Source organism: Malaclemys terrapin, chromosome 10, assembly GCF_027887155.1.
Source record: "Malaclemys terrapin pileata isolate rMalTer1 chromosome 10, rMalTer1.hap1, whole genome shotgun sequence".
NCBI lineage: Eukaryota > Metazoa > Chordata > Testudines > Emydidae > Malaclemys > Malaclemys terrapin.
In genome coordinates, this window is record NC_071514.1 from 48,925,167 (window position 1) to 48,950,753 (window position 25,587).

The 25,587-nt window shown below is 44.9% G+C and overlaps 1 protein-coding gene across 6 annotated transcripts in view; it reads left to right on the top strand.

Annotated features, from left to right (window-relative positions):
- The window catches only part of IFT140 (intraflagellar transport 140), a 228,629-nt gene that overhangs the window by 48,233 nt on the left and 154,809 nt on the right, over nt 1–25,587 (top strand). For 5 of the 6 annotated variants that reach the window (XM_054041945.1, XM_054041949.1, XM_054041947.1 and 2 more), the window contains 6 exons: nt 5,234–5,325; nt 7,918–8,024; nt 8,559–8,707; nt 20,079–20,282; nt 20,808–20,880; nt 25,028–25,119. In XM_054041945.1, coding sequence (XP_053897920.1) covers nt 5,234–5,325; nt 7,918–8,024; nt 8,559–8,707; nt 20,079–20,282; nt 20,808–20,880; nt 25,028–25,119 — 717 coding nt within the window. The remainder of the gene's footprint in view (nt 1–5,233; nt 5,326–7,917; nt 8,025–8,558; nt 8,708–20,078; nt 20,283–20,807; nt 20,881–25,027; nt 25,120–25,587) is intronic. The other variant, XM_054041948.1, reaches the window with a different exon arrangement.

A 25,587-nucleotide genomic window follows, 5' to 3' on the forward strand; every position in this document is an offset into this window, starting at 1 on the left:
GATTTTTGGGTCTCTTTTTTTATGTAGGCTCCTATTACCCCCCCACCCCGTCCCGATTTTTCACATTTGCTGTCTGGTCATCCTTCTTGTTACCCTGCCAATGAAAGCTATCAGGTTGGTTTGACACAATTTGTTCTTGACAAATCCATGCTGACTGTTACCTATCACCTCATTATCTTCTAGATGTTTGCAAATTGATTGCTTAATTATTTGCTCCATTATCTTTCCGGGTACAGAAGTTAAGATGACTGTTTTGTAATTCCCCGGGTTGTCCTTGTTTCCCTTTTTATAGATCAGCACTATATTTTCCCTTTTCTAGTCATCTGGAATCTCTCCCGTCTTCCATGACCTTTTTTTTTTTTTTTTTTTAAAGATAATCGCTAATGGCTCAGATATCTCCTCTGTCAGCTTCTTGAGTATTCTAGGATGCATTTCATCAGGCCCTGGTGACTTGAAGACAACTAACTTGTCTAAGTAATTTTTAACTTGTTCTTTCCCTATTTTAGCCTCTGATCCTCCTCATTTTCACTGACATTCACTATGTTAGATGTCCAGTCACCACAAATCTTCTTGGTGAAAACCGAAACACAGAAGTCATTAGCACCTCTGCCATTTCCACATTTTCTGTTATTGTTTCCCCACCCTGTCATTGAGTAATGGTTCTACCCTGTCCTTGGTCTTCCTCTTGTTTCTAACGTAACAAGAAAACATTCTACAAATACACTTCATGTCTCTAGCTAGTTTGATCTTGTTTTGTGCCTTGGCTTTTCTAATTTTGTCCATTTACCGGACAGTCTCTACGCAAAAGAATAAATGGACACAAATCTGACATTAGGAATCATAACATTCAAAAACCAGTGGGAGAACATTTAAACCTCTCTAACCACTCAGTGACAGACTTGAAGGTGGCAATTTTGCAACAAAACAACTTCAAAAACAGACTCCAAAGAGAGACTGCTGAATTTGAATTAATATGCAAATTAGATACAATTAACTTAGGTTTGAACAGAGACTGGGAATGGTTGGGTCATTACACCAATGGAATCTATTTCCCCATGTTAAAATATCCTCACACCTTCTATGGGTCATCTCGATTATCACTTCACAGGTTTTTTTTCTCTCTCCTGCTGATGATCGCTCATCTCAATTGATTGGCCTCTTACAGTTGGTATGGCTACTCCCACCTTTTCATGTTCTCTGTATGTATAAATATCTTCATTCTATGCATCTGATGAAGTGGGTTTTAGCCCACGAAAGCTTATGCTCAAATAAATTTGTTAGTCTCTAAAGTGCCACAAATACTCCTGTTCTTTTTGTAAATTTAAAAACACTAAAAAAGGACAGGAGTACTTGTGGCACCTTAGAGACTAACAAATTTATTAGAGCATAAGCTTTCGTGGACTACAGCCCTCGAAAGCTTATGCTCTAATAAATTTGTTAGTCTCTAAGGTGCCACAAGTACTCCTGTTCTTTTTGCGGATACAGACTAACACGGCTGCTACTCTGAAACCTGTCTTTAAAAACAATGTTTTGCAAAGATTTGATTACCCCTGAAACATGTAGTTAAATTTAGGAATCTTACGAGGGATATTGGTATGAGTAATGGGGAATATGTGAACAGAATGAAAGATTTGTTGGGAAAATGGGTGAGGGGTAAAGGTGTTACAAGTTTTGAGGGAATGTTTGATCTCATGGCTCAAGAGCATTTCCTAGGCATATGTAAGACTGATGTAAAGCAGTGTCTATGTGACAAAGATGTAAAGTCTGTGGATGAGATGGAGTCTCTTGCTGATGCCTTCGAACAGACCCAAGCATCTATTGAAAACAACCCATTGAAAGAGGTCTTTGAAGCTGGTGGGAACGGAGATCACATTTTATCCCTAGCAAGAGGGAGGGTAGCTTGGAGGCTGGGTACTCACCTCCCCAAAACCATTCATCTAACTCTCATCCAAATCAAAAAAAGAAATAAAAGCAGAAGAGCCCAAAAGGTGCTATCAGTGTAATTCCGCTGATGGCCTGAGGAATAAATGCCTTGTGTTAGGAGGAAGCAGGCAACCAATAGCTCATGTTAGTTCTGCTGTCCTCAACACAGAAACCCCCCTGGCAATCAAAATCTATCATATTGGTTTTGTGAGATTAGCCTCTGCAGAACCAGACATTGAGCATGTTACGGTTGTCCAAATTAATGGTGGGGAATGCTTGGGGCAGAGGGATATAGGGGCTCAGATCTCTCTGGTTAAGCAGAGTGTGGTTCCAATGGCCAGTATGTTACGTAGCCAAATGGCAGAGATTGTGGGGGTGGGCAAAAGCAGATTCCTCGTACCACTAGCCGAAATCCATGTGATTTTGGGAAGGTTTGGAAAATGTTTTGACGGTGAGGGTAATGGAACACCTCCTAGTTGACCTGCTTCTTGGTAACGATTTTTTCCGTGTAGCTCAGGTTCAAGTATTTGCTTGCAGCAGGAGGGAGTTTTATGCTGGGACCTCCGAGGGAAATGGTAAGGTCTCAGGAACTGCTGAGAGAATGGGAGAGAGTCTCCTTGATTCTTGGGCAGCAGGGGGAAGCCACATGCTTCCAGTTGGGAGGGTGGTTGAGACCAACTACTGCACTGCAGCTGGAGGCAACACAGTCTCAGGAAGGGAGTGGGGTGTAATGCCTGCCAGGGAGAGAATTGTCCAGGTTGTTAGCTGCCAGCAAGTTGCAGCTGAACCAGAGGAAAAACCTTGCTCTAGGGAGCATAGGGAAATGTATCCCAGAGGGGAGCCCAGAGAAGCAGAAGGGAATCTCAGAAACCACTGAGGTGGATGAGTATTCCAGTGACTCTGTCACATGGGGAAGCAGTGAGCTTCCAAATCTGGGAGGGGCTGAGACGAACTCCTTTCCAGTAGAAGGCAACATGCCCTCAGGAGCAGGGGCAGGAGAGGAGTTGTCAGTGATTAAGGAAACTGTCCCAGTTGTTAGCTGGCAGAGTTTTACAGCTGAACAAGGGACAGGCACCTTCCTAAGGAGCACAGAGAAATGGGTTTTAAAAGGGGGCCCAAGGAAGGAAACTGGGAAAGGAATAGTAGGAGGACAGGAATGTCTCTGCACTGGTCACGAAGGATGCCCGGGACCGGATGGCTGAGTCAGCATCTTTGCACTCAGCCTGTGACTCATGTTTTGAGAAAGAACTGTGTAACTGACCTTCTGGAGGCGAGCAGTCACACAGCTGACTTCTCGGGGACAGAGAAAGATGTGGTGGAGGGTACTTCAATCAAGGTCCCAGTTTTTCAGGATGCTATTTCTGATAAGTTTTTGAAAAGTAACTGTCTCTTTACATCAAGTTGCAGCTTCAACACCTGTGATAACAGGGGAGTTCAAATAAGAAAATTGCCAGGTGATGGTTTGTGAGAATGCAAATGACCCAACGGGCAGAGAGGGGGGTATTTTCCCCCAGGCTGGTGAGAGACAGAGAGCAGTTATGGGAAAGCTGCTGGGGAAAGGTGCATCTGATCAAAGGGTAAACGCACCTCGCCCAGAGAGTACAGAGCACAGCCCTCTAGGGGGGCAGAGAGTGACTCAGTGCTGGAAGGGGGAAACACAGTAACCCCAAAAAGGGAGCTGGATTTTTTTGTATATGTACAGTCCTGGGGTTGGGAGACAGCTCCCCGAAGGGCCAGTCAATATGCAGAATCCCCCTAAACTCCTATCTTGCCAGACCCTGAGGTACCCAAATTCCAGAAACATAGTTAAAATAGGAACCCAGGCAGAGGGGAACACTGGAAGGATAGAAAAGCCAGTGACTGATTACATGGGAGAGAGTCAAAGGACACCATGGGTAATGAACAAACCAACCTCAAACCAGACTATCTGAACAGAGAGCGTGGTATCATAAAGATACTTGTAAATGCACATCTATGATAATTTTGGTATTAAGGTAAAGTTTTGGGGATAAGAATTTTGACACTGATGTTAAACCTTATGGTAACACTAGTTCTCAGTTAATATGTGTAAACAGATTTAAAGCTTATCACAGCAGAGAAACCATAACAAACCTGGTTTGCTGTGTGTGTGAAAGGGGAAACTGAGGCACACTGACTCATGGCCTTGATGGCTGGCTGCCAAGAGAAGTATAACACAAACTGCCTTTGAGATAGTGGTATATTCCTGAGGTACAGTGCTGGGAGCTGGGTGGATTTGGCTCTGGTGCCTTTTTCTGTGTGATTCATGAATGGCTCTGGGAGCATTCATGCAATCTAGCTGGGTGTGGGGTCTCAACATGTGGTTGTGCTGAGTGATAGCACCTGGAGGGGTTGCTGCTGTTCACTAGCAAGGCATTGTGAGAGACATCCCAAGCTGGAGAGAGTTCAGGGGGCACAGCGGTCCCACGGTCTCGGGCTGCACCCTGGGGGAATGCTGTCACAATAATAGTAGACAACCCTTTGTTTTCTATATTACACCATTAATTCTGCAGCAGTTATGGCAGAATTGTGACATAACTGCTCTGAATATTACAAAACTAGAACCATTAAAAATGTATGCTAATCTGTTTTAATAAGGCTTGTGGTGGGAGAGCCCAAAACTAATACTATCTGTTCTTACTCAATAAGAGATGATTTTGGGGTGTTTGTCGCAAATGATTCTGTATCATGAATATCTGTAGCATGTACTGTTTATCACAGCACACTTGGCCGGTTAGCAAGCCTGGTCTTATGCAGAAATAAATGCTCTTGGAGAAATAACCCTGTTTTTTGTATCCTACGTCACAACCACAGTCATGACCCCAAAGTTGCTATTCAATGGAAACTAATGCACATTGTTGCAGTGGATTGAACCATTAGAGACTATTGCTTTTAAAAAGCTATTTTTAATTTTTTTTAGCAAGATTCAGAAAAGGGATTGGACATTTATTTCTATAACTAGAATATATAATAGTTAATCCTAACAAATTTTGGAATAGATATTCAATCTTGTGCTTTAGAATTTAAACCACCCTTTAACTGTTAGGGATTCGGAGGAGATCTACTTCTGCCTAATGCAAGGTTTCTTTCATCTTTCTCTGAAGCACCTGGTGCTGGCCACTGTCGGAGACACGATACTGGACTTGATGGTCTATGGCCATGGTCCAGTATGGTAATTCCTGTGTTCCTGCTTTGCAACCCAGGTATGCAGTGCTGACACCTGCTGTTTTTTCAATTATGTCCCTTCTAACTGATGTGTTGTGGTTTTTTTGTTTTTGTTTTTTGTTAACAGGTGAAGTTGAGTGGAAAGATAGGTCATTCTGCAGACATTATTTTAATCGACCGTAGCCTCCTTGTTACAGCAATAGGTGAAACAGTCCTCAGGTAAGAATTTGACTTGAGACACAAGAGACTTGCCAGCTGGAAGAATCTTGTTCAGCGGTGGACCAAAGATTCAGTTAACTCTAGAGTGCCTTTGTTTTCATATTATTCATCTAAAATAGAAAATTAATATTTTTTGTTTGTTACTCATTGTTTCTTATTCTTCAAAATGAATTGAAGCCTGTCTAATATTGTTGAATCCCTAAAAGTTTTCACATGCTTTCCTTTCTCCCATGGAATCCATATTTTATCTTCTGATATCATCTGACCTCTTTCCTCTTAAACTTCAGGCTTCACTTTGCCTTTGTCTGTTTCTTTCTCTGGAAAAGTAGAGTCCTTTGATTTTGTGCAGGGAGAGGATGACCACTTCGTTGTTCTTCCCAACTTGTTGGCTGATTCTTTTGGCAGCATTCACATCAACAGTGGAAAAAAGGACTCGTGTGCCCTCCTGTCAGGAATTCTCTCTTCCTGTCTAGGATAACTGGAGAAGTGCTGTAATGCTTATATATACCTCTACCCTGATATAACGCGACCCGATATAACACACATTCGGATATGACATGGTAAAGCAGTGCTCGGGGGAGGGGCTGTGCACTCCGGCGGATCAAAGCAAGTTCGATATAACGTGGTTTCACCTATAACGTGGTAAGGTCTTTTAGCTCCCGAGGCCAGCGTTATATCTGGGTAGAGGTGTACTCTATTCTTTCAAACAGGGGTGGTGCTTTGCTTTACTACTGTGCTGAAATATTCTGCGTGCTTTTATTTCTTTGTATATTAAGAATATGTTCTTTCCTTTTGGATTTCTAACCTCATTGCAACTGGGTCATCCTTTAACATCTGTATTACTTCTTTATATTTGTATTTCATTGATATCAATGAAATGCCAAGATGGGGCATGTATGTTCAGCAGCATAAGAGGCATGCTTTTCTTGAACATAGGCTTGCTAGTATGATCAGCCACAGTCACCTGGTTAATTTTGGGAGAATGATAGTAAAGACGCAGCACCATTTTCTAATTGGCAGGGAAGGCATTTGGCTTCAGTGCTTTTTTCCAGAAAACCCCCTTGAATTCAAAGTGCTGTTAGCAGTTAATGGTAATGGGGAGCATTTTAAAAAAGACGGAGAACCATCAGATGGGAAGTAAAGGGATATCCAATCCTCTCTGAATAGATGAGGCAGTTTGTTTCCAAATCTTTTTTCATACATGATATCAGAAAACAGAGAAAATAATAAGTTAAAGGAAAAAAGTTAAATAATGAGTGAAAGTTAATAAGTGGCTTCTGCTCATTCCATAGACTAGTGGTCTCCAACCTTTTAAGCAAAGATTACCTTTTGAATTTAAGTGCAACCCAGGATCTACCTCAAAGAAAATGTAGAAATAACAGTAATCACACTAACCCAAACACCCGTGCCTCATCCCCTGCCCAACCCCTTCTATGAGGCCCCACCCTGCTAATGCCATCCCCCCTCCCTTCGTCGCTTGCTTTCTTCCACCCTCACTCACTTTCACCGGGCAGGGACAGCAGGTTGGGGTGTGGAAGGGGGTGCAGGCTCTGGGCAGGGGCAGGGAGTTTGGGTGCAGGAGGGGGCTCAGCGCTGGGGCAAGAGGTTGGGGTTCAGGAGGGAGTGCTGATTTCAGGAGGGGGCTTGGGCAGGGGATTGGGGTGCAGGATGCGGGCTCTGGGAGGGGGCTAAGGCTGGGGGTCGGGGTGCAGGAGGGGTTTGGGTGTGGGCTCCAGCCGGGCACCACTTATCTCAGGCAGCTCCTGGGTGGTGACGCAGTGGGGCTAAGTCAGGCTCTTTGTCTGCCTTGGTCCTGCGCTGCTCCTGGAAGCAGCCAGCATGTCTGGCAGTGGCTCCTGGAGTGGGAAGGGCAGGTGATGCCATGTGCTGCCCCTGTCCGCAGGCACCACTCCTGCAGCTCCCATTGGCCACGGTTCCCTGTTTCCGGCCAATGGAAGCTGCGGTGCCTGCAGGCGAGGGCAAAGTGTGGAGACCTCCTGCTCCCTCCCCCAGGGGCCGCAGCAATGTGCTGGCTGCTTCCAGGACAGGGCCGGCTCCAGGCACCAGCTTAACAAGCAGGTGATTGGGGCAGCCAAGGGAGAGGAGCGGCACCTGCGGCAATTCCCTCACTCCCTCTAGGAGCGAAGGATCTGCCTCTGAACTGCCGCCGCCGATTGCGGGGTTTTTTTTTTTTTTTTTTTTTTTTTTTTTGTTGCTTGGGGCGGCAGAAATGCTGGAGCCGGCCCTGTTCCAGGAGCAGTGCGGGGCCAGGGCAGGCAGGGAGCCTGCCTTAGCCTCGCTCTGCTGCTGGACTTAGCGGCCTATCTCCCTGTTTGGCTGCAGGAGGGTTGGCAACCCTAGACTGAGACAGATTGACTGTCAGAGGCTCCACAATCAACCAGATGATTGCGATCTACTGGTTGGTGACCACTGCCATAGACGGCTGCTGGCAGTTTCATTTTAAAATGAAAATGATCTGGGCATTCCAGGAATAAAAAATGTGTGCCCTGCATTGTATCTCATTGAATCTCTTCAGTCAAACATCTGGAAGGATATCACTCTTTAAAAGCCCCTTGTTTTCTGTGAACTTAGGTTCTGGGATTTAGAGCGGAATGAGAATTATGTGCTCTTTCCAGATGTACAGCTTGGCTTTGAAGCAGGGGAATGTGTAAACTCTGTCTCTTACTGCACTGTTAAAGGTAAGAAACCCTGTGAGAACCGTGATCCTTAGCTCATAAACCTTGTTGTGAAATGTTTGCCTTCAGTGCTCTGTAGCAATTTTAGTATAGAGTTCTCGTATTACTGTGTCCAGCAGGATACTTTTCAATAGTAACAAATCTGCTGTGGGGACCTTATCTACTCTGCGAACACAAATGTGTAGCTGTTTAAACTAAGGTTCTCTCATGACACAGTTAAAGCACGGTTCCATCTTGGAGCACAGAAGGGACCTTAACACACTTACAGCCATGTGATATTTCTTGCAGTTTCTCCTCAAGGGAGGTTCAACAGGATTGTTGGTATCTAGTCAATATGGAGAGACCTTGGCAGAGCTGTATGGGGATGCCTGCATACCGCCTGTCTATAGTGTTGCAAGTCTTTTTTTATTTTCATGAGCACAATTCTGACTGACGGATTACAAATAAAAGCAGACTTTGGTTATTTTTTACCTCATTTAATGTTTGTTGTTGTTTCTGAACTTGATTTAAAATATAGAACAACTTTATTAATGGCAGGTCTTCTAGCAGCTGGTACCAATAAAGGGAGAATAGCTATGTGGAGGAAAGCATCCGTGTCCAATCAGAGCACACGGGCATTGGAGGGCAAGGACAGATGGAAGCTTCAGACCCCTACAGAACTGGAGGGGAATATCACTCAGATAAAGGTAATTCTGGGTTGAGTTGATCCCTTTCCCCTTTAGGATTGTTTGCTGTCAGAGGAAGGTGTTGGTAAATCTTTCTAATACTCTGCATATTCCCTGTATCCTCTGGTTTCCAAATATTAGATTTGGGAAGAGAAGAGTGTCAGACAAAGTGGCCTAAATATGATACTTTGCATTTCTTTGACAGTTTCCATCTGAGGCTCTTACAGCACTTTACAAATAATAACTTATCTACTTCACAAAGAGATAGCGTTATCTGTGTGATCCTCTTTTATAAAGGTGTGTAAACTTGCAGAGACTAAGGCCCAGATTTTTAAAGGTAATTTGGCATTGCTGTGTTCAGTGTTGCGATGCCTAACTTATTAGGAGCCAAAATGTCATTTTACAAATGGATCTAGGCACTTAGGAGGCCTAATCCCTGACTGTCAATGGGATTTTGGCTCCTGATTTCCTAGATCCCCTTTGAAAATGTGTTAGACTCCTAAATCAGTTAACTGAGCACCACAATACCTAAATACCTTTTAAAAATCTGGGGATAGGGTACATGCCCAAAGTCACACAGTAAATCAGTGACAGATCTAGGATTAGAACTTGGGATGCCAACTCCCAGCTGTGTGATTTGACCACAGAACCATTCTTCCCCTCCAAATTGGAGAAAAAGAGCTTAAATGAGGACTCCAGATATTTTCAGAGATTTTTTCCCTCCTAATATGTATAATTTCTCATATTGCAATGCCGTGAAATTACTTCATCCTAAAACACATGTTGGAACATACGCTTGCAAATTTGCCACAACTGCTATTACAGAATTGTTATTTCGGTATAAAATCCTGTGTGGACATTCTTACTCTGGAATGAGAATGTCCACATGGGCATTTATACCAAAATAACTATTCTGGAATTAATGATTTTACCAAAATAGCTGTTCCAAATTTTCAGGTGTGGACGTACCCTGGGATAAATAAATTTCTCAAAAAAAGCGGACTATTCAGCTGGATATTCCTCACTTGTTTGTTTTTCTCCTGCAGTACTTGGCAAGTTTTGGATGCTTCTAGTGTAACACTCTTGAGAGCAGTTAGGCATACGCCATCTAGTAGAGAGGGAGTTGATCTACTGGTGGGACTAAACAATCACCATTGTCCTCAACCCAAACATCTCTATTTTAATGTCTTATTGATCAGGAAATCCATTTGATTCAGCATCCTGATCTGGCTTTCTGGCCCAGGAAAACAGGAAAGCTTTGCTTTCAGATCCTTCTGTGATCTTTTTTCAGCCTTCCGTTTTCAAATTTGTGCCTTTTTGATTTTTAAAAAAAAATTTATAACTTTAATATATAATATTATTTTGTTGCCCTGTTTTAACTTGAGGAACAGGCCCCCATGCTCTTTTTTGTATGTTTGTTTAGGAAGGGGGAGTCAGTCATGAATGTATCTGCCTCTTTGCAGGGGAAGGGGGTCTGAGATTTCTTGTTTCACTTTTTAGAATGGAAAGTATATAACATAAATAGTGCTTAGTTGGGTCACTGTCTCGTGCTGTCCCAGGCAGTTACATTGCGCTGTGCGACCAACTGTCCCTCAGTTCCTTCTCTATTGTCTCTATTGAGTCGGAGAGATTAGTAGCACCTCTTTCTTACTTTTAGATAAGATAGCTTATAGTTAATAGTCAACTTAGTAGTTAGATAATTAATTGTTCTTACCCTTTTATACTTGTCTTGTTTTATTTTATTTAAAAATTTTTTTTTCTTTCTTTATCCACCTTATTAGGAAGATAAGGCTAGGCTTCTCTAGAGTTACTGCTTCCCTTCTTAATTTGGGACAGAACTTCTTCGGCATGCCCAGATCAACAGGATTTAAACATTGCCTTGACTTGCAGACTGTCAAATCCCTATCTCTGACAAACATGCGCAGTGTGTCCACTGTCTCGGTGAGACACACATCCGTCAAAAGTTTACTGTGATGGGGTGTACAAACACCACACTGGGCAATAAGGGTTTAAGGGATTATTTTGGGCTCAGCCAACCTGCCCCACCACACCTGCAGCAAATGCTCCATCTGCTGGAGGAATTAAAAGGCAGGCAATTAGCTCATTTGGGGGTAGAGCTGGAGGTGAGCAGACATGCAGCCCACAGCTCCAGCAGCACAGAGCAGAGGGAAGCCTAAGACTCTGACATAGCTGCCTAAAGGGGCCCTCCCTGAGGGAAGGGAGGACCCACCCCAGAGACAACCAGAGAGGGAAGGATCCTGTGGACCTTAAACATTGGTATCCCCCTCTTATTTCTTGTGGTTTGGATTTCCCCACCAGGGGAAAGCCTTGGACTAAGCTGATCCTGGAGGGGGACAAGAGGAAGAGGCCCAGGGAGGCCAGCCTTAAGTAGCCTTGGTTGCCAGACTATTGGTAGCCCAAAGGGCCCTGGGTTGGCGTCTGGTGGAGTGAGAGGGCCCGGGCTTCCCTCCCGACAACTCCCTTTGCAGTCACGAGCTGCAGCCCTGACTACTAGGCCACGCTCCCCAACAAGACCCCAAGTGAGGACCATTACATGTCCACACTGCTGTAATCTAAGGACCAGAACAAGAAAAGCGAGGAACCTTCAGCTTAAGCTCCTTGTGATGGAGAAACCTCTCTGAGACCTGCGTTGGACCCTGAGTCGAGGACCCCTGCCAACAGTCGCCATTGGCAGCCTCTGACAGAGGTCCTGTCTCAACAGCTCCTACAAAAGAGACTCTATTCAAGAAGGCTACAAAAAAGCAGGCTCAGATTTCACTGCAACGGGAATTGGTTAAGAAAAAGCAAGTCTCCAACCCCCAAGACTACCTTGGTGCCAATATCACCAGGCACATTGGACTCCGAGACACTGGGACCTTCCTGTACCACGTGTTCCCAGAGAGTGAAAGACCCTAAGTGGGCAATCTCAGATGGAGGCACACAAGGCAAAGTAAAACCCTTCACCTCAGTACCCACAGAGCCAAAAAGACACTCTCTGCACCTGGGGGTGCAATGATGTCACCTGTGGTACCTGTACAGCACAAACACAAGATCCTTGGCACAAGTGGCTACTACTCACACTCACCACCGCAGCACTGACATCGGTACCAGCATTCACGGTACTGTACCAATTCCCAAGACCTACAGAGCTACTGGTCTCTTCAACAATGGAGTTCCCGCTCCTCGGTACCGACGGCACTCCAAATTGGTTGGTACCAAGGCCCCTGACCACACCACCTAGATCGGTTCCCCCTTTCTCCAGTGATGATGATGATGAAAAGGACGAAGGGGAAATATATGCACCTCGTCACTCTTCACCCAAACCAGAACAATCCCACCAAACAGAATACCACTCATCTTTAGAGGCATATAGCTGATAAGGGCACCCGTGGGCGCCGCTTCCCATGCCATTCCCACCAAATTGGCCCTACTGGAAGCCATTGGCAGTATACAGGGCACAACATCTCAAGTCCCCCAGCCCATCAAGATCTAGAGCACCACAATCCTCTTCATCACCTATACCAGGACCCTCAGAAACACAGAAGGAGATGACTGAGGAAACTGAAGAAATCTCAGACCAGGAAGCCTTACCACCGGTGAACCTGTCATCTTCATCACCGGATGAAACTATAATGCCGCCACCTCTCCACAGGAGATGACTTCAAACAATTCCAGGAACTTTTCAAAAGGGTGGCAGAGTCCCTAGACATACCCCTAGAAGAGGTACCTGAATCGCAGCATAAACTGCTAGACATACTTCAGTAACACTATCTTTGCCTAGGAAGATGTCTGATTAACGGTGCTATTATGGAACCTGACCGACACAAGCAACAGCATCTCCCTCATACAAAAGATCAGACAAGAAATACTATGTGCCATCTAAAGGAGTGGAGTTCTTGTTCGCACACTCCACCCCAAACTCACTAGTGGTGGAAGCAGTAAATGAGAGGGGAAAGCAAAACCATACTAGAACAACCCTGTATGACAGAGAATGGAAGAGGTTAGTGTGATGTTGCACTCCATATGTTTTATGGAAATATGCTTATAAGTGTGAATATGATGTAACTGGAATATGCTTTATGCAAAAGGTCTCTTGTAAGGTATCATAACAAAGGTTATAAGCTACTGAACATATTCCTCCTATTTGTATGCATGTATCATTCTTGTATCTGAAGATAGAAATATGAAGTATAACTCTGAGCATTTCAAAATGGTGACACTAACAACTATAATTCCAGCATTAGAAAAGGGGGATTGGCTCTCAGCCCTTGACCTGCAGGACACATATTTCCATATTACCATCCGTCCATCACACAGAAGATTCCTAAGGTTCACCCTGGGAAAACAACACTTCCAATAGAAAGTATTACCCTTCAGCTTGTCAACCGCCCCAAGGGTTTTCTCCAAAGATTTAGCAGTGGTGGTGGCACACCACCGCAGACACAGAGTCATGATGTTTCATATCTGGATGACTACCTCATAAAGGCACCATCACAACACGAAGCAATGAACACCGCTCAGAGTACAATAACCCTTTTCACAAACTTAGGGTTACAAATAAACATGCAAAAGTCAACACATACCTGTCCAGAAACTGGAATTCATTGGAGTTTGTCCCAACTGTTCAACAGCGACAGCAGCCCTACCTCATCAATGCTTCATCACACTTGTTCACTTAATTTGGACAGTGACTGACAATCCACAAACATCTGCCAGAACATGCTGACAACTTCTGGGACATATGTCAGCAATGATGTCTGTCATCAAACATGCCAGACTACACATGAGATGCCTGCAGGCCTGGCTTCGAACAGTGTACGTACCACACAGGCACTGCCTAAGCAGATGTCTTTTAATGCCAAATAAGTTAAAGGATTCCCTAAAATGGTGGACACAATCGAAGAATGTCTGTACAGGAGTCTCATTTCTACAAAGGACTCCAACAATGACAATCACCACGGATGCCTTCCTAATAGGCTGGGGAGTGCATCTACTCAACAACACAGTCCAAGGCCGAAGGTCCCCATCAGAGTCCAACTGGCACATAAACTTGCTGGAGCTAAGGGCAGTCTGCAACGCATGCAACCACTTTCTACCTCTAAACAAAGACAAAGCCATCAGGACCCTCATGGACAATGTAGCATGCACGTTTTACATAAACCACCAAGGTGGCGGGACGGGCGTGATCACACTCCTTATGCACAGAGGCAATACTGCTCTGGAATTGGTGCATCAGCCACAACATTGACATATCAGCATCCTAATCTTCCGGGATGTCAAAACACAACAGCAGATGCGCTAAGTGGAGAGTTCTTACAGAATCCTGAATGGGAAATGGACCCTGGAGTTCTACATATGATATTCAAATTATGGGGATTCCCTACCATAGACCTCGTTGCAAGTGCCCGCAATATTGCTCTAGAGCCAGACTGAGACCCCATACCCTAAGTGACGCTCTCCTCATCAAATTGGGTGCCCTATTAATGTATGCATTTCCCCTGACCCTACTCTTAACCTGGGTCAGAAACAAGATCAAGAGGGACAAATCCAAATTCGTTCTAATAGCACCCAGATGGTGGTGTGCCCACCTCAAAATCTTCCTCTAATACCTCATCTTCTCTCCTAAGATGCAGGACACATACACCATCCAAACCTCACAATACTTCACCTCAGGGCCTGGCTACTCCATGGCTGAGAGGAAATGAAATGACCTGTTCGGAGGAAGTAAAAGACATATTACTGCACAGTCGTAGACCAAATATAAGAAAGACATGTATTCATAAATGGAAATGGTTCAACATATGGTGCCAGGACAAACATATCATATCAACATCCTCCCCTTTACCAAGGGTACTGGATTACATATTAGAACTAAAAACCTGGGTCTCTCTACAAGCTGCATCAGGGTACGTTTGGCAGCTATCGCAGCTTTCCACAATAATGTGGCTGGTGTCACCATATTCGCCCACCCAACAACTAAACATTTCCAAGGAAGTGAGAACGCTTACCCCGAAATAAGGAACCCACCTCCTACATGGGAACTCAACCTGGTATTACGCTGACTTATGGGAAAACCATTTGAGCTGCTGGCCACCTGCTCATTACTCCACCAATGAAGGTGGCTTTCCTCGTCGCCATTATGTCCGCCATATGGGTGGGAGAACAAGGTGCCCTAATGGCACCCCGCCACCCCCATACACCACTTTCTTTAAAGATAAAGTTATCGTAAAACCACACCCTAAATTCCTAGCCAAGGTTGCCTCCCCCTTTCATTTGAACAAACCCATTTTACTTACCTGTGTTTTTTCCAAAACTGCATGCAGACAAGAGAGAGGCATCACTCCACACACTGGATGTTCAAAGAGCATTAACTTTCTACATGGAAAGAACAAAAACATTTAGAAAATCACAGACTATTTGTCTCTATAACAGAATGATCAAAAGGGAAAACCATTGCAAAGCAGACTATCCAAGTGGATATTGGGATGCATCCACCTTTGTTATCAAAAGCATCAATTACAAGCCCCAATGGGAACTTGCACACACACAGGTGCCAACTCTGTGGGTGCTTCAGGGCTGGAGCACCCACAGGGAAAAATTAGCGGGTGCTCCGCACCCACTGGCAACCAAGCTCCCCCTGCCCCTACCCCCTCCTCGTCCTCAGAGTGCAGCGTCCCTGCTCCTCACCCTCCCAGCACTTTCCGCCCACCGCCTAAGAGTTGTTTGGTGGCGCTTAGGACTTTCTGGGCGGGAGGGGGAGGAGTGGCGCGCTCGGGGAAGGAGGCGGTAAAGAGGCAGGGCAGGGACCGGGACTTGGGAGAAGGGGGTGGAATTGGGGTGGGGCAAGGGTGGTGCAGAGGCGGGGCCAGGAGCTGGGGTGGGGTCGAGCACCCACGGGGCAGAGGGGAAGTCAGCGCCTATGCGCACACACTTCCAGCATCCATAGCCTTTCTCCTCAATGTCCCCATTATTGACATTTGCAGAGCAGCAGCTTGGACATCTGCTCACACATTCACAAAGCGCTATGCTGTATAGAGCAACAGTCATCATCAGACGCTCTGTTTGGACTCTGTTTTATCAACCAGCTCTAATGCAACTCTGAAGCCTGTACCTTCCACTGAGGGGCACTGCTTGACAGTCACCGAAAGTGGAGCACCTACAGGCATGCTTCTGGAAGAAGACAGGCTTACTCACCTTGTGCAGCAACTGAGATTCTTCAAAATGGTTGTCCCTGTGTGTGCTCCACTACCTTCCTTCCTCCCCTCTACTTTGGAGTTTCACGCTAGATTCTCTGCGGTAGAGAAGTAACCGAGGGACGGCTGGTTGCACAGTGCTATGTAACCGCCTGGGTGGCATGTAACGGCGACGACACGTGCGTGACCCAACTAGGCAGTGCTGCTACAGATCTGATTACAAGCGCAGGGCGCAGGGTGCAGCATCCACAGGGACAACCCTCTCAAAGAACCTCAGTTACTGCACATGGTGAGTAACCCTCTCCTCTTGAAATCCTCAGATAATTCTTCTAAAAAGTTTTTACCCACTTTTCCATGAAAACCCCCAGCGAGGCAGAAAGCCATAAGAATATATTGAGGCCAAAGGTCAATATCAGCTGAGTTTGGCTCCTGGCCAGTTTAATATTTCAGTTTGTTATAATCTAGCCCAATGGTTTGTGAAGAGAGGTAGATGGGAAATACTCTCTAGTTCAGAGGTTCTCAAACTTTAGCAACCCAAGGACCCCCATTTTGATTTAAACATTTTTACAGACCTCCCCCGCCTCCCCCCCCAGCCGGGTTCTAATTTTCCCTGGGGTTGCTCAACCCCCAGCCCCAGGCCCTGCCCCCACTACACCCCTTCCCCCAAGACTCCACCCCTGTCCCTCATCTTCCCTGCCTCTTTCTGCTCCCTCCCCTGAGTGACCCACATCCCCACTCCTCCCTCTCCCTCCCAGCGCCTCCTGCACACTGCTGAACAGCTGTTCTGCGATGTGCAGGAGGCGCTGGGAGAGAGAGGGAGGGGTTGATCAGTGGGGCTGGTGGCTGCAGACATGACTTGTGGACCCCCCGGAGTGCCCTCGCGGACCCCAGTTTGAGAACCACTGCTCTAGTTCATTTATCTTGGAGTATAATAGTATGATAGCTGTCAATCAGTGCTGTTAATCAAGTACCTTCAGAAATAAAAATGAAAAATAAAGCTATAATTTAGCCTTATTTTCCAGATCACAGATTTGGTAATAGTACAATTACCACCATATACAGCTATTTAAATCAATGTTATTAGAATGGTGTAGTCATAGAAACACCCCAAATGTTTTGAATTCAGTGTTATGGTTAAAAACAAACACATGAAAATCTGAAAATTAAAATGTTCTACCAGTAGCTCAAAAATCCCAGTAAAATGCAGGAGCCTTGGAGACTCACCATGCCTCAAACTTTTAGAGCTTACAAGTTCTGCAGGATAGAGTTTCTGGAGCCCATTCTGCTTCTGCAGCACTTATAAATTCTGCAATTTATCCTAACACATTTGGTGTGTCTACTCTGACAGAGTTTCTAAGCCCCACATGGATCCCATACAAGGAACCTGGGAGCTCTGTAATATCTGTGGTGCATTCATGGAATTATCATACGTTTCAAAGAAATGTAGTTCATAACCCCACAATGAGTCCACCAGACTTTCCAAGAATAGTCAGACATCAGGTCTTATTGAGATCATAGAATAAACCAAATCTGGAACCTGTGGGCTAAGCTGTTTTTGATAAATGACTTTTCAAAGAAAGAAAGAAAAATCTTTTGTAATGGAAAGCTGATGCAAATTTGACAATGCCACCCCAAACTTTCTGGAAAAAAGTCTCATGTGACAGGACTAAACATAAGAAACTTCAGGCTTTAAAGTTAGAAACAAGGGACAAAAAGGGGCATACGGCATCAAGCAAGTTACTATCTTAACTATATACATACAGGCTACCATCTGTTCATTAAAATGAATAACTACACAAGTCATCCCAGAGTCAGGTCTTACATATCCTACAAAAGTCCTATTCACTCAGATTTTGGAGTCCCCTAACATGGCCACCACAGCTTTGTTTTCTTTCCTGATCATCATATTATTATTTATATTACTGTAACCGCAAATTAGAGGCAGTTTAATGGTCCTAGATGATATACAATTTATCATCATTTTCTGCTGCAAAGATTGGCAGGATAAAGTAGAGTTGTAGCAATTTACTGCTGCAGGAAGCTCTGTGTACTAACATTGCACAAGTGGCTTTATTTATTATTTATATTGTTAGCTCTTGAGGGCAGGACCATCTCTTTGTTACAGATTTATAATGTGCCTAGCACAAAGGGGCTGGTGCCTTTGGGGGCTACTATAATGTAAATAATAGTTTATTAATGTACAGCAAACCCATTGAACTTATTTGGGATACATATACCTTGCAAAACTTAAATGGCATTTAAATAACTGGTCCAAGTGAGCCATACAGTCAACTAGATTGGTTATCTGTTAATAAAGTACAAATGAAGGCCATAGTGAAGCAGTAAGATCCCAGAACTGGGCACTTGAGACATTTTACCATCACAGCTCTTCTGATGTGTTGTATTTGACTGGCATAAAGAACTGCCTGAAGTACTTGGAAGGTGTCAGTGATGGACAAGTGTGAACAAATGACTCTTCTACCTTGGGAAGACTCCTGGCTTTACTGGCTGTGAGATCTGCTGAAGGGTATTATCTTGAGCAGTCTGATCTTGGATTTGAGGGCTTCCTTGAAAATTCTCTGTCTATCCAAAATGAAATTGGTCAAAGAGGCCTCAAAGAAGACTCCAAAACAGTGTTCTCCCCTCTGGGAATCAGTTTAGCAATAGGCTTAAAACATTATGCTGTATATTGGTCAAAGCCAGGCACGTATGCTTCCTATGGCTTTTTTTTTTTTTTTTTTGGGAGACATTCTATAGAACTCAGGAGAGAATTATATTTCCACTACATAATGGCTTAAAACAGAGAAGGAGAGCCTTCCTATTTATTATGTAGGCTTTTGGAGTAATTTTAATAAAATTCTGTTGATTATTTGTAGAAACTGATTAGTCTAATCCCTATTAAATTCAATAGAACTCTCCCCAGTTATTGCTTATGAAAGACTTTTGTGTGATTGGTCTTAACATTTTTTTTGGGGGGGGAATAATCCATATTTAATAATATTTAGTTGGAGTAGGGTGGGACTCAATAGGGAAAAATGCTCTCAGACCTCTTCATTTGCGCACATGATGGGTACTGTATGGATTGGGAAATTGAACTGCACTATTGATTGAGATGGCTGGCAAAAGAAGGTGAAATTAGAACTAGATATTCATAGTGGCAATTCATAGTCATTCATAATGACAGTGAATAGTCATTGGACAAGACTGAGTGAGTGAGAGGGTGACTCTATAGCCTGGTGGTTGGGACACTCCAGTAGGATGTCGGAGACCCAAGTTCCTGTTCCTGTTCCAGTGACTGTTTATAAAAAATGGAAAAGCTTCAGTGGGAGAGATTGAGCAAGACCTTCCCCAGAATATTCCATAGCCCATTGCACTCTCCTGCAATTTTCAGATCTGTTCTCCACATCACTACAGGGAAAATTGAACTCAGGTCTTCCACATCTCAGGTGAGTTCCCTGACCACTGGGCTAAAGTGTAGTAGGGCAGCTGCTGCTACTTCATTCTCCAGTGCTGCTGCCTACAGTCTAAGTCTTGGGGGGGAAATGTTTTTTGGTTGAAACTGCATTTTTCATCTACAATATTTGAGCCAGCTCTAGGTGAAATCTTAAGAAAACTGGAAATAGGACTGTGGGTAGTCAAAGAAGAAACAATTTGTCATGGGAAAGAACTTCACATGCACATCTTGATTTTATAGGAAAAAGTATTAGCTATCTTGTTGAGTACCTTTATCTTTCTCTAACAGTACTGAATGCAAGATGGTATAATAGTGGCAAGGGGATGGGATGAAAAGAGGTAAAACAGGCTCTTCCATGTACCCTTCTTCTTAGTGTATGTGCAACGTGCCTCAAGTGGCACATGACCAGAATTTGATCCGCTGGTTGGATTGTTAGCTTCTCCAGCTGGGGTTGGGTACTGACAGGGAGTGCAACATGAATGGTGATTCATGCCCCCCTCTAGGTACTGAAAGAGTATGGGTGCAAATATGGTTATAGCATACCCTGAAGAAGTACAGGGGATATGCATCCTCTTGACTATGCCTGAGTTCAGAAACTAGGATTTCATTTTGAGATTATATTCATATGTATGTTATACGTGCTCCCAACCCTGAGTCTATAACTGAGGGCCCTCTGAATTACAGTGTTTCAAAAATCTCTGATTAAAGTGTTTTGGATTTTTCTCACCCTCTTTGTTGTGTGTAGTGGGGCTCCAGGAAAAACCTACTGGCAGTGAACAACATGAACTCCGTGGTGATCCTCAGCGAGCAGGCTATGTCATCTCATTTCCACCAGCAGGTGGCAGTAGTGCAAGTGTCCCCAAATCTGCTTAATGTGACCTTCTTCAGTACAGGAGCCACGCACAGCCTCCGCGTTGATATGCACATTACTGGAGTATTTGCCACTAAGGTAACTCACCACCTCAGCTGTTGTGGGCAGTTTCTTTTCTTGCCGAAGACTCACTCACTTAATGTGGTTTAATTATTTCAGAGATGGAAATCCAAGCTTTCCACCATAATTTCTCTAACTCTTCTCAGATTCTCCCTTCTTTGTATTTTAGTTGCTTTTGCAGTATATGTGTGTTGTTGGAAAATAGCATCACTACTACAACAGGCACATTCCAATGGAGCTCATTTCCAGGCAGCACAATTATTCATTAATAGCTCTCTGGTTAGTGACCTCTGGGCATTGGACAACCCAGTAAATATATAGAGGAAGGTATAAGGTGATGGCTGTGATGGAAAGTTTATTCCATTGTTGGTTGTTCATGCACAGAAATGAATATAGCATAGACTCTACATGGGATTTTGTATGAAAAGGATTTTAGCAGAATTACTAGATTGGCACTAAGCTGAGTTACAAATCGTTGAGGGATTTCATGCATGTTACCAGCAGAAACGTAACTGCTTTGTAACTTCTCTGTGGCTATTTCAGGATGCTATAGTATTCTGGAATGGGAAGCAAGTCACTGTCTTTGAATGCTCAGGAGCCACGTTACGAAATGCAGGTAGGACTTCACAAGAAGTAGCCCACAGGAGAACATGTATGAGGGTGTTGAATCCCCCCAAAATTATATGTTCACTGAACTCATGATAACTCTTAGGCTTTAATAATCATACTTTGCATTTCAGAACTCTACAAGCACTAATTAGCCCTCACAACACTCCTGTGAAATGGTTAGTATTCCAATTTTACAGAATAGGAAAATAAGGCATAAAGAGGTGGACAGATCCTTGATCATCTGAGTCAATGACAAGAACAGAACTCAAATCCTGGCTCCCAGACCTTTGCTCTAATTATTAGCTGAAACCCCTGGATATAGCGTGCAGTTTGATACCTGAACCTCTCTACATTCTTATATATGTATCATGAGTAGTACTAAGGGGGGAACTGACCTGTAGTAGAAATGATTGATAGATAGGATATCTCCATTAATTTATTTATCTATCTATCTCCTAGAATTGGAAGGGACCTTGAAAGATCATCAAATCCAGCCCCCTGCCTTCACTAGCAGGACTAAGTACTGATTTTGCCCCAGATCCCTAAGTGGCCCCCTCAAGGATTGAACTCACAAGCCTGGGTTTAGCAGGCCAATGCTCAAACCACTGAGCTATCCCTCCCCCCACTGTACACTTCCAGTCCCTTAGGGGTCTTGATAGCATGGAAACTGCTAGAGTAGCTTGATTATATCTCTGAGATGCCTTTTTCACAGGTTAAAAACAAAACAAACCCAAGCTAAATCAGTTTAAAATAACCCACACAAAACTCGGACCCTGATGAAGCACATTCCAGAGACATAGTTCTTAATAAATCATATGTAAAAGTCTGACCTTATTGCATTTGCAAGTGTGATACAAATGTAAGGCTTTATTTTTAATGATATTATAATGCAATATTTACTTTGAGTGCTGAGAGTGCTGGGAAACTGGAAACAGACTTATGTGCCAGTGTTAACAGATAATGCCTGCTACCCACCACAAAACATGTTCACATCACTTCTGATCACTTCATTTCACTCTTCTCTTGGGCACTGCTCCTAGTTAGTTTAGTGCTAAGAAGCTGCACTAGATTAATAAGAATTCATTGCAAATTAATGTTCAAACATAGAAGTCCCCTGTCATGGTTACAGGGCCAGCTGCACCTCTGACTCGTTGATGGTCTGAGTGCATCAGGTGTCAGGCAGGCCTCATGCCTTTACCTCTCCTGAGGTGAAATTCCGCAATTCTTCTCTTAAGACTGGGCCCTGGCTACAGTATGCTGTGTATGAACTGTGCTTACCCTATTCTATTTAGGTTCCTATACTGTGCTCACCACCATAGTATCTGAACACCTTCTAATAGTAGAGGTCCAACTGGGTTTGGTACCTGTGATTTCTCCCTTTGGGAGTGTGTGACCAAACAGTCTTCTTAAAAGCCTAAGTATTGTTTATTTTAATAGTAGGAACAAAGCATTTAAAGTAAAAGGATTTTAAAATGACAGTTTACATGCATGTCTGTCTTACCTAAAGCCCTACCATCTTGTGATGGTGAGCTAGGCATGCCTAGCTTCTTCAGATACCCTTGTGGGAACTTTTTGTCAGTCTGCCCCCTGCAAACTGTTCCCCAACCACTACCTGCTCACTGGAGAGAGAGATTTTTTTTAAACTGCTCTAGTTCTTTTGATCTTCTGATTCCCAGGTATGGATGATGCTGTCAAAAGTGATTCTCTAAGTTGACTGGAGCCAGGGGGTAGACTCTTCAAGGCCAATAGTTCAAGCATTTTCTCTAAAGAACCTTCAGATGTTTGCTGAGAAGTGGCTTATTGTGAGCTATTCTTCTTCCCGTCTTGCTTGTTTTGTCCTTACAATCCTCCCTATTACTAAATCAACATATTCCAGTAACTATCCCAATAGCCAGGTCAACATGCAATATTCACAGATTGTTCCAGAGCACCTCCAATTCTGTTGCACCCTCATTTACAATTTCCCAATTGTAGCAAAATCAGGGAAGGGTGAATCATCTCATCTGATTGTAAAACTGGAGCTGGTCAATTTCCTTCTCTCTGCCTCCCGCTACTCTTCCACCCCTCACATATGAACAGAGCATACGGAGTGCCTTCTGTTAGAGTTATAATTTCATACTCTGGATGTAGTTCCTGACGAGAAACCAGCATAAGGGACAAATGATGGTGGAGAAGGGGGGAAGAATTTTGGGAAGTACTGCAGAACGATTGAAGAACAGATTTGTTGTGAGTTGGAAATGACCTGCTGTCAATGCACACTGCTTTATTGAGACCGCTGTAGGGACTAGCAGGGCCAGCTCTAGGTTTTTTGCTGCCCCAAGCAAAAAAAATTTTTTGGCTGCCCCCCGTCCCAGCCCTGGGCTCCTCGCCGCACCTCCCTGCTGCCCCAACCCTGGGCTCTCCCCCACCATCCGCATCCCCCGCCCTGGGCTCTCCCCCCCCCGACCCACACCCCCTGCCGCCCCAGCCCTGGGTTCTCACACACACACACACACACACACACACACACACACACACACACACACACACACACCTGCTGCCCCAGCTCTGAGCTTCCCCCCTACCCCCCATCATTGCCCCCCCACACACTTCCTGCCACCTCAGCCCTGGGTTCTCCCCCCCCCCCCCCCCCAACTGCACCCTCCTGCTGCCGCAGCCCTGGGTCACTGGTAACTCGCTCCCAGGGCGGGTCATTCAGCAGGAATTTTGGATGTGCACAGAACACAGCCAGGATTGGTTCCCATATGGTTACAGAACTGCAGTAAAGGGAACAATTTTCAGCTTGTGTGATTGGAGGATATCTAGATGCATATTATAAGACTGTCCTACATAAATGAGGAAAAGTTGAGGTGCCTTTATTATTCTTTTGTTCCACTCTTTCTTTCTATGGGGAATTTGCCAATGCAATATCACTGTCTTCCTTTTAAATAAACAAAAGGCAATGGCTGTTGAAAATAGCAGTTCCAGTCCTAATAACCACTGGGAAGCATTTCTTGCTCAATTTTATCCCACTTTTTCTATAGCAAGTTACAGTGGATCAGTATATTTGATTTGGGAGAAATGAAGTAACAGCTGCCCAAACTGAGCTTGAGCACTCCTGAATTTTGAGGTGTTCAAATCTGGAAGGCAGGTGCTGGGGGGGGGGGGGGGGGCAGGGGAGCACGGCAGCATGTATGCAGCAGCGTGTCTGGCGCTGCGCGAAGCCAGACACGCTGGTCTGAGTGGCACGATAAGGGGGCAGGGGGGTTGGAGAAGGAGTAGCAGGTTTGGGGGGGCAGTCAAGGGACAGGGAGCAGGGGGGGTTGGATGGGGCGGAGGTTCGGGGGGCAGTCAAGGGACAGGGAGAAGGGGAGGTTAGATGGGTCAGGGGTTCAGGGGGGCAGTCAGGGAACAGGCAGCAGTTGGATAGTCATGGGAGTCCCAGGGATTTGTCAGGGGACAGGTAGGGGATGGAGTCCTAGGGGGGAAGTTGGGGGGGTTCTCAGGAGGGGGCAGTTGGGGACAAGGAGAAAGGAGGCTTAGATAGGGGGTGGGGTCCCGGGTGGGGGCAATCAGGGGACAAGGACCAGTGGGGCTTAGATAGGGGGTGGAGTCCTGGGGGGCAGTTGGGGCAGGGGTCCCGGGAGGGGATAATCAGGGGACAGGGAGCAAGGGGGTTGGATGGGTTGGGGTTTCTGTGGGGGGCAGTCGGAGGGAGTGGATGGTGGCAGGGTGGGGGCTACCCTCCCTCCCCATGGAGTGTGCTATTTTTTTGAATGTTAAAATATGGTATCCCTACCCTTCACAGTGCAGCTCTCTATTCAAAGCAGGCTGCAGAGTGAGGTCTCAGCTTCCTCACTCCCTCCCCCTCTTTCCTGTTGGTAGTGGCCAAGGGAATGCTGGGAAATGTAGTTCTTTCCCTGCTCCAGGGCTGGCTCTATAGGCAGGGAGCTAACCAAGGAACTACAGCTCCCAGGGCCCCCTGTTGGTTCTCAGCTTCCATGCTGGATCCCTGCCGCCCCTGCAAATGGGCTGCCCCAAGCATGTGCTTGCTTTGCTGGTGCCTAGAGCCGCCCCTGGGGACTAGTCGCTTCATGAATTAAAGAGCATGCATTACTTTGATTGATAGCACGTATCCATTTATTCTAATGATGGTATTCTTGTGAATGTTCCAGGCTCTTTTCTCTGTGATTCTCCAGTGCTTGCCATGCATGAAGAAAGCATTTACACAGTTGAGCCAAATCGGGTTCAGGTCCGCACCTGGCAGGTGAGTACTGCTGGTCCAGGGCTGGTGGAGCAATGGGACGGTTAATAATACATTACTGAAGTGCTGGGTTCAAATCAGGGTTCAAAGTGCCTGGGATGCTTATTTAGTGGGTTTACCCTGCTTCATGTGGTTGACCCACACTGTTTTTTCTTGCTTAGTTTCTCCTCAGATCAGTGCCTGAGGCAAACCAAACCCAGATAGAGGTCCATATGTTCTTGTGGTATAGGGTGCTGGCCCCACTGATTATTCAAGAACCCCTTTCTTACTCACCAGAGAAGGGCAGTGACATATAGGGTTGAAACTACCCAGTCATCTCTCATCCCTCTCAGAGGTGAGGTGCTGTGTTTATGGCTGAAAAAATACAGATTGGGGTTCAGTATATGTAGCACCTCTACCCTTGGCATAGGAAGGAAAATGTGCTATTAAAAGTTTTTTGGCTGAAGGACCTGTGTCATTTTCTATATTCTA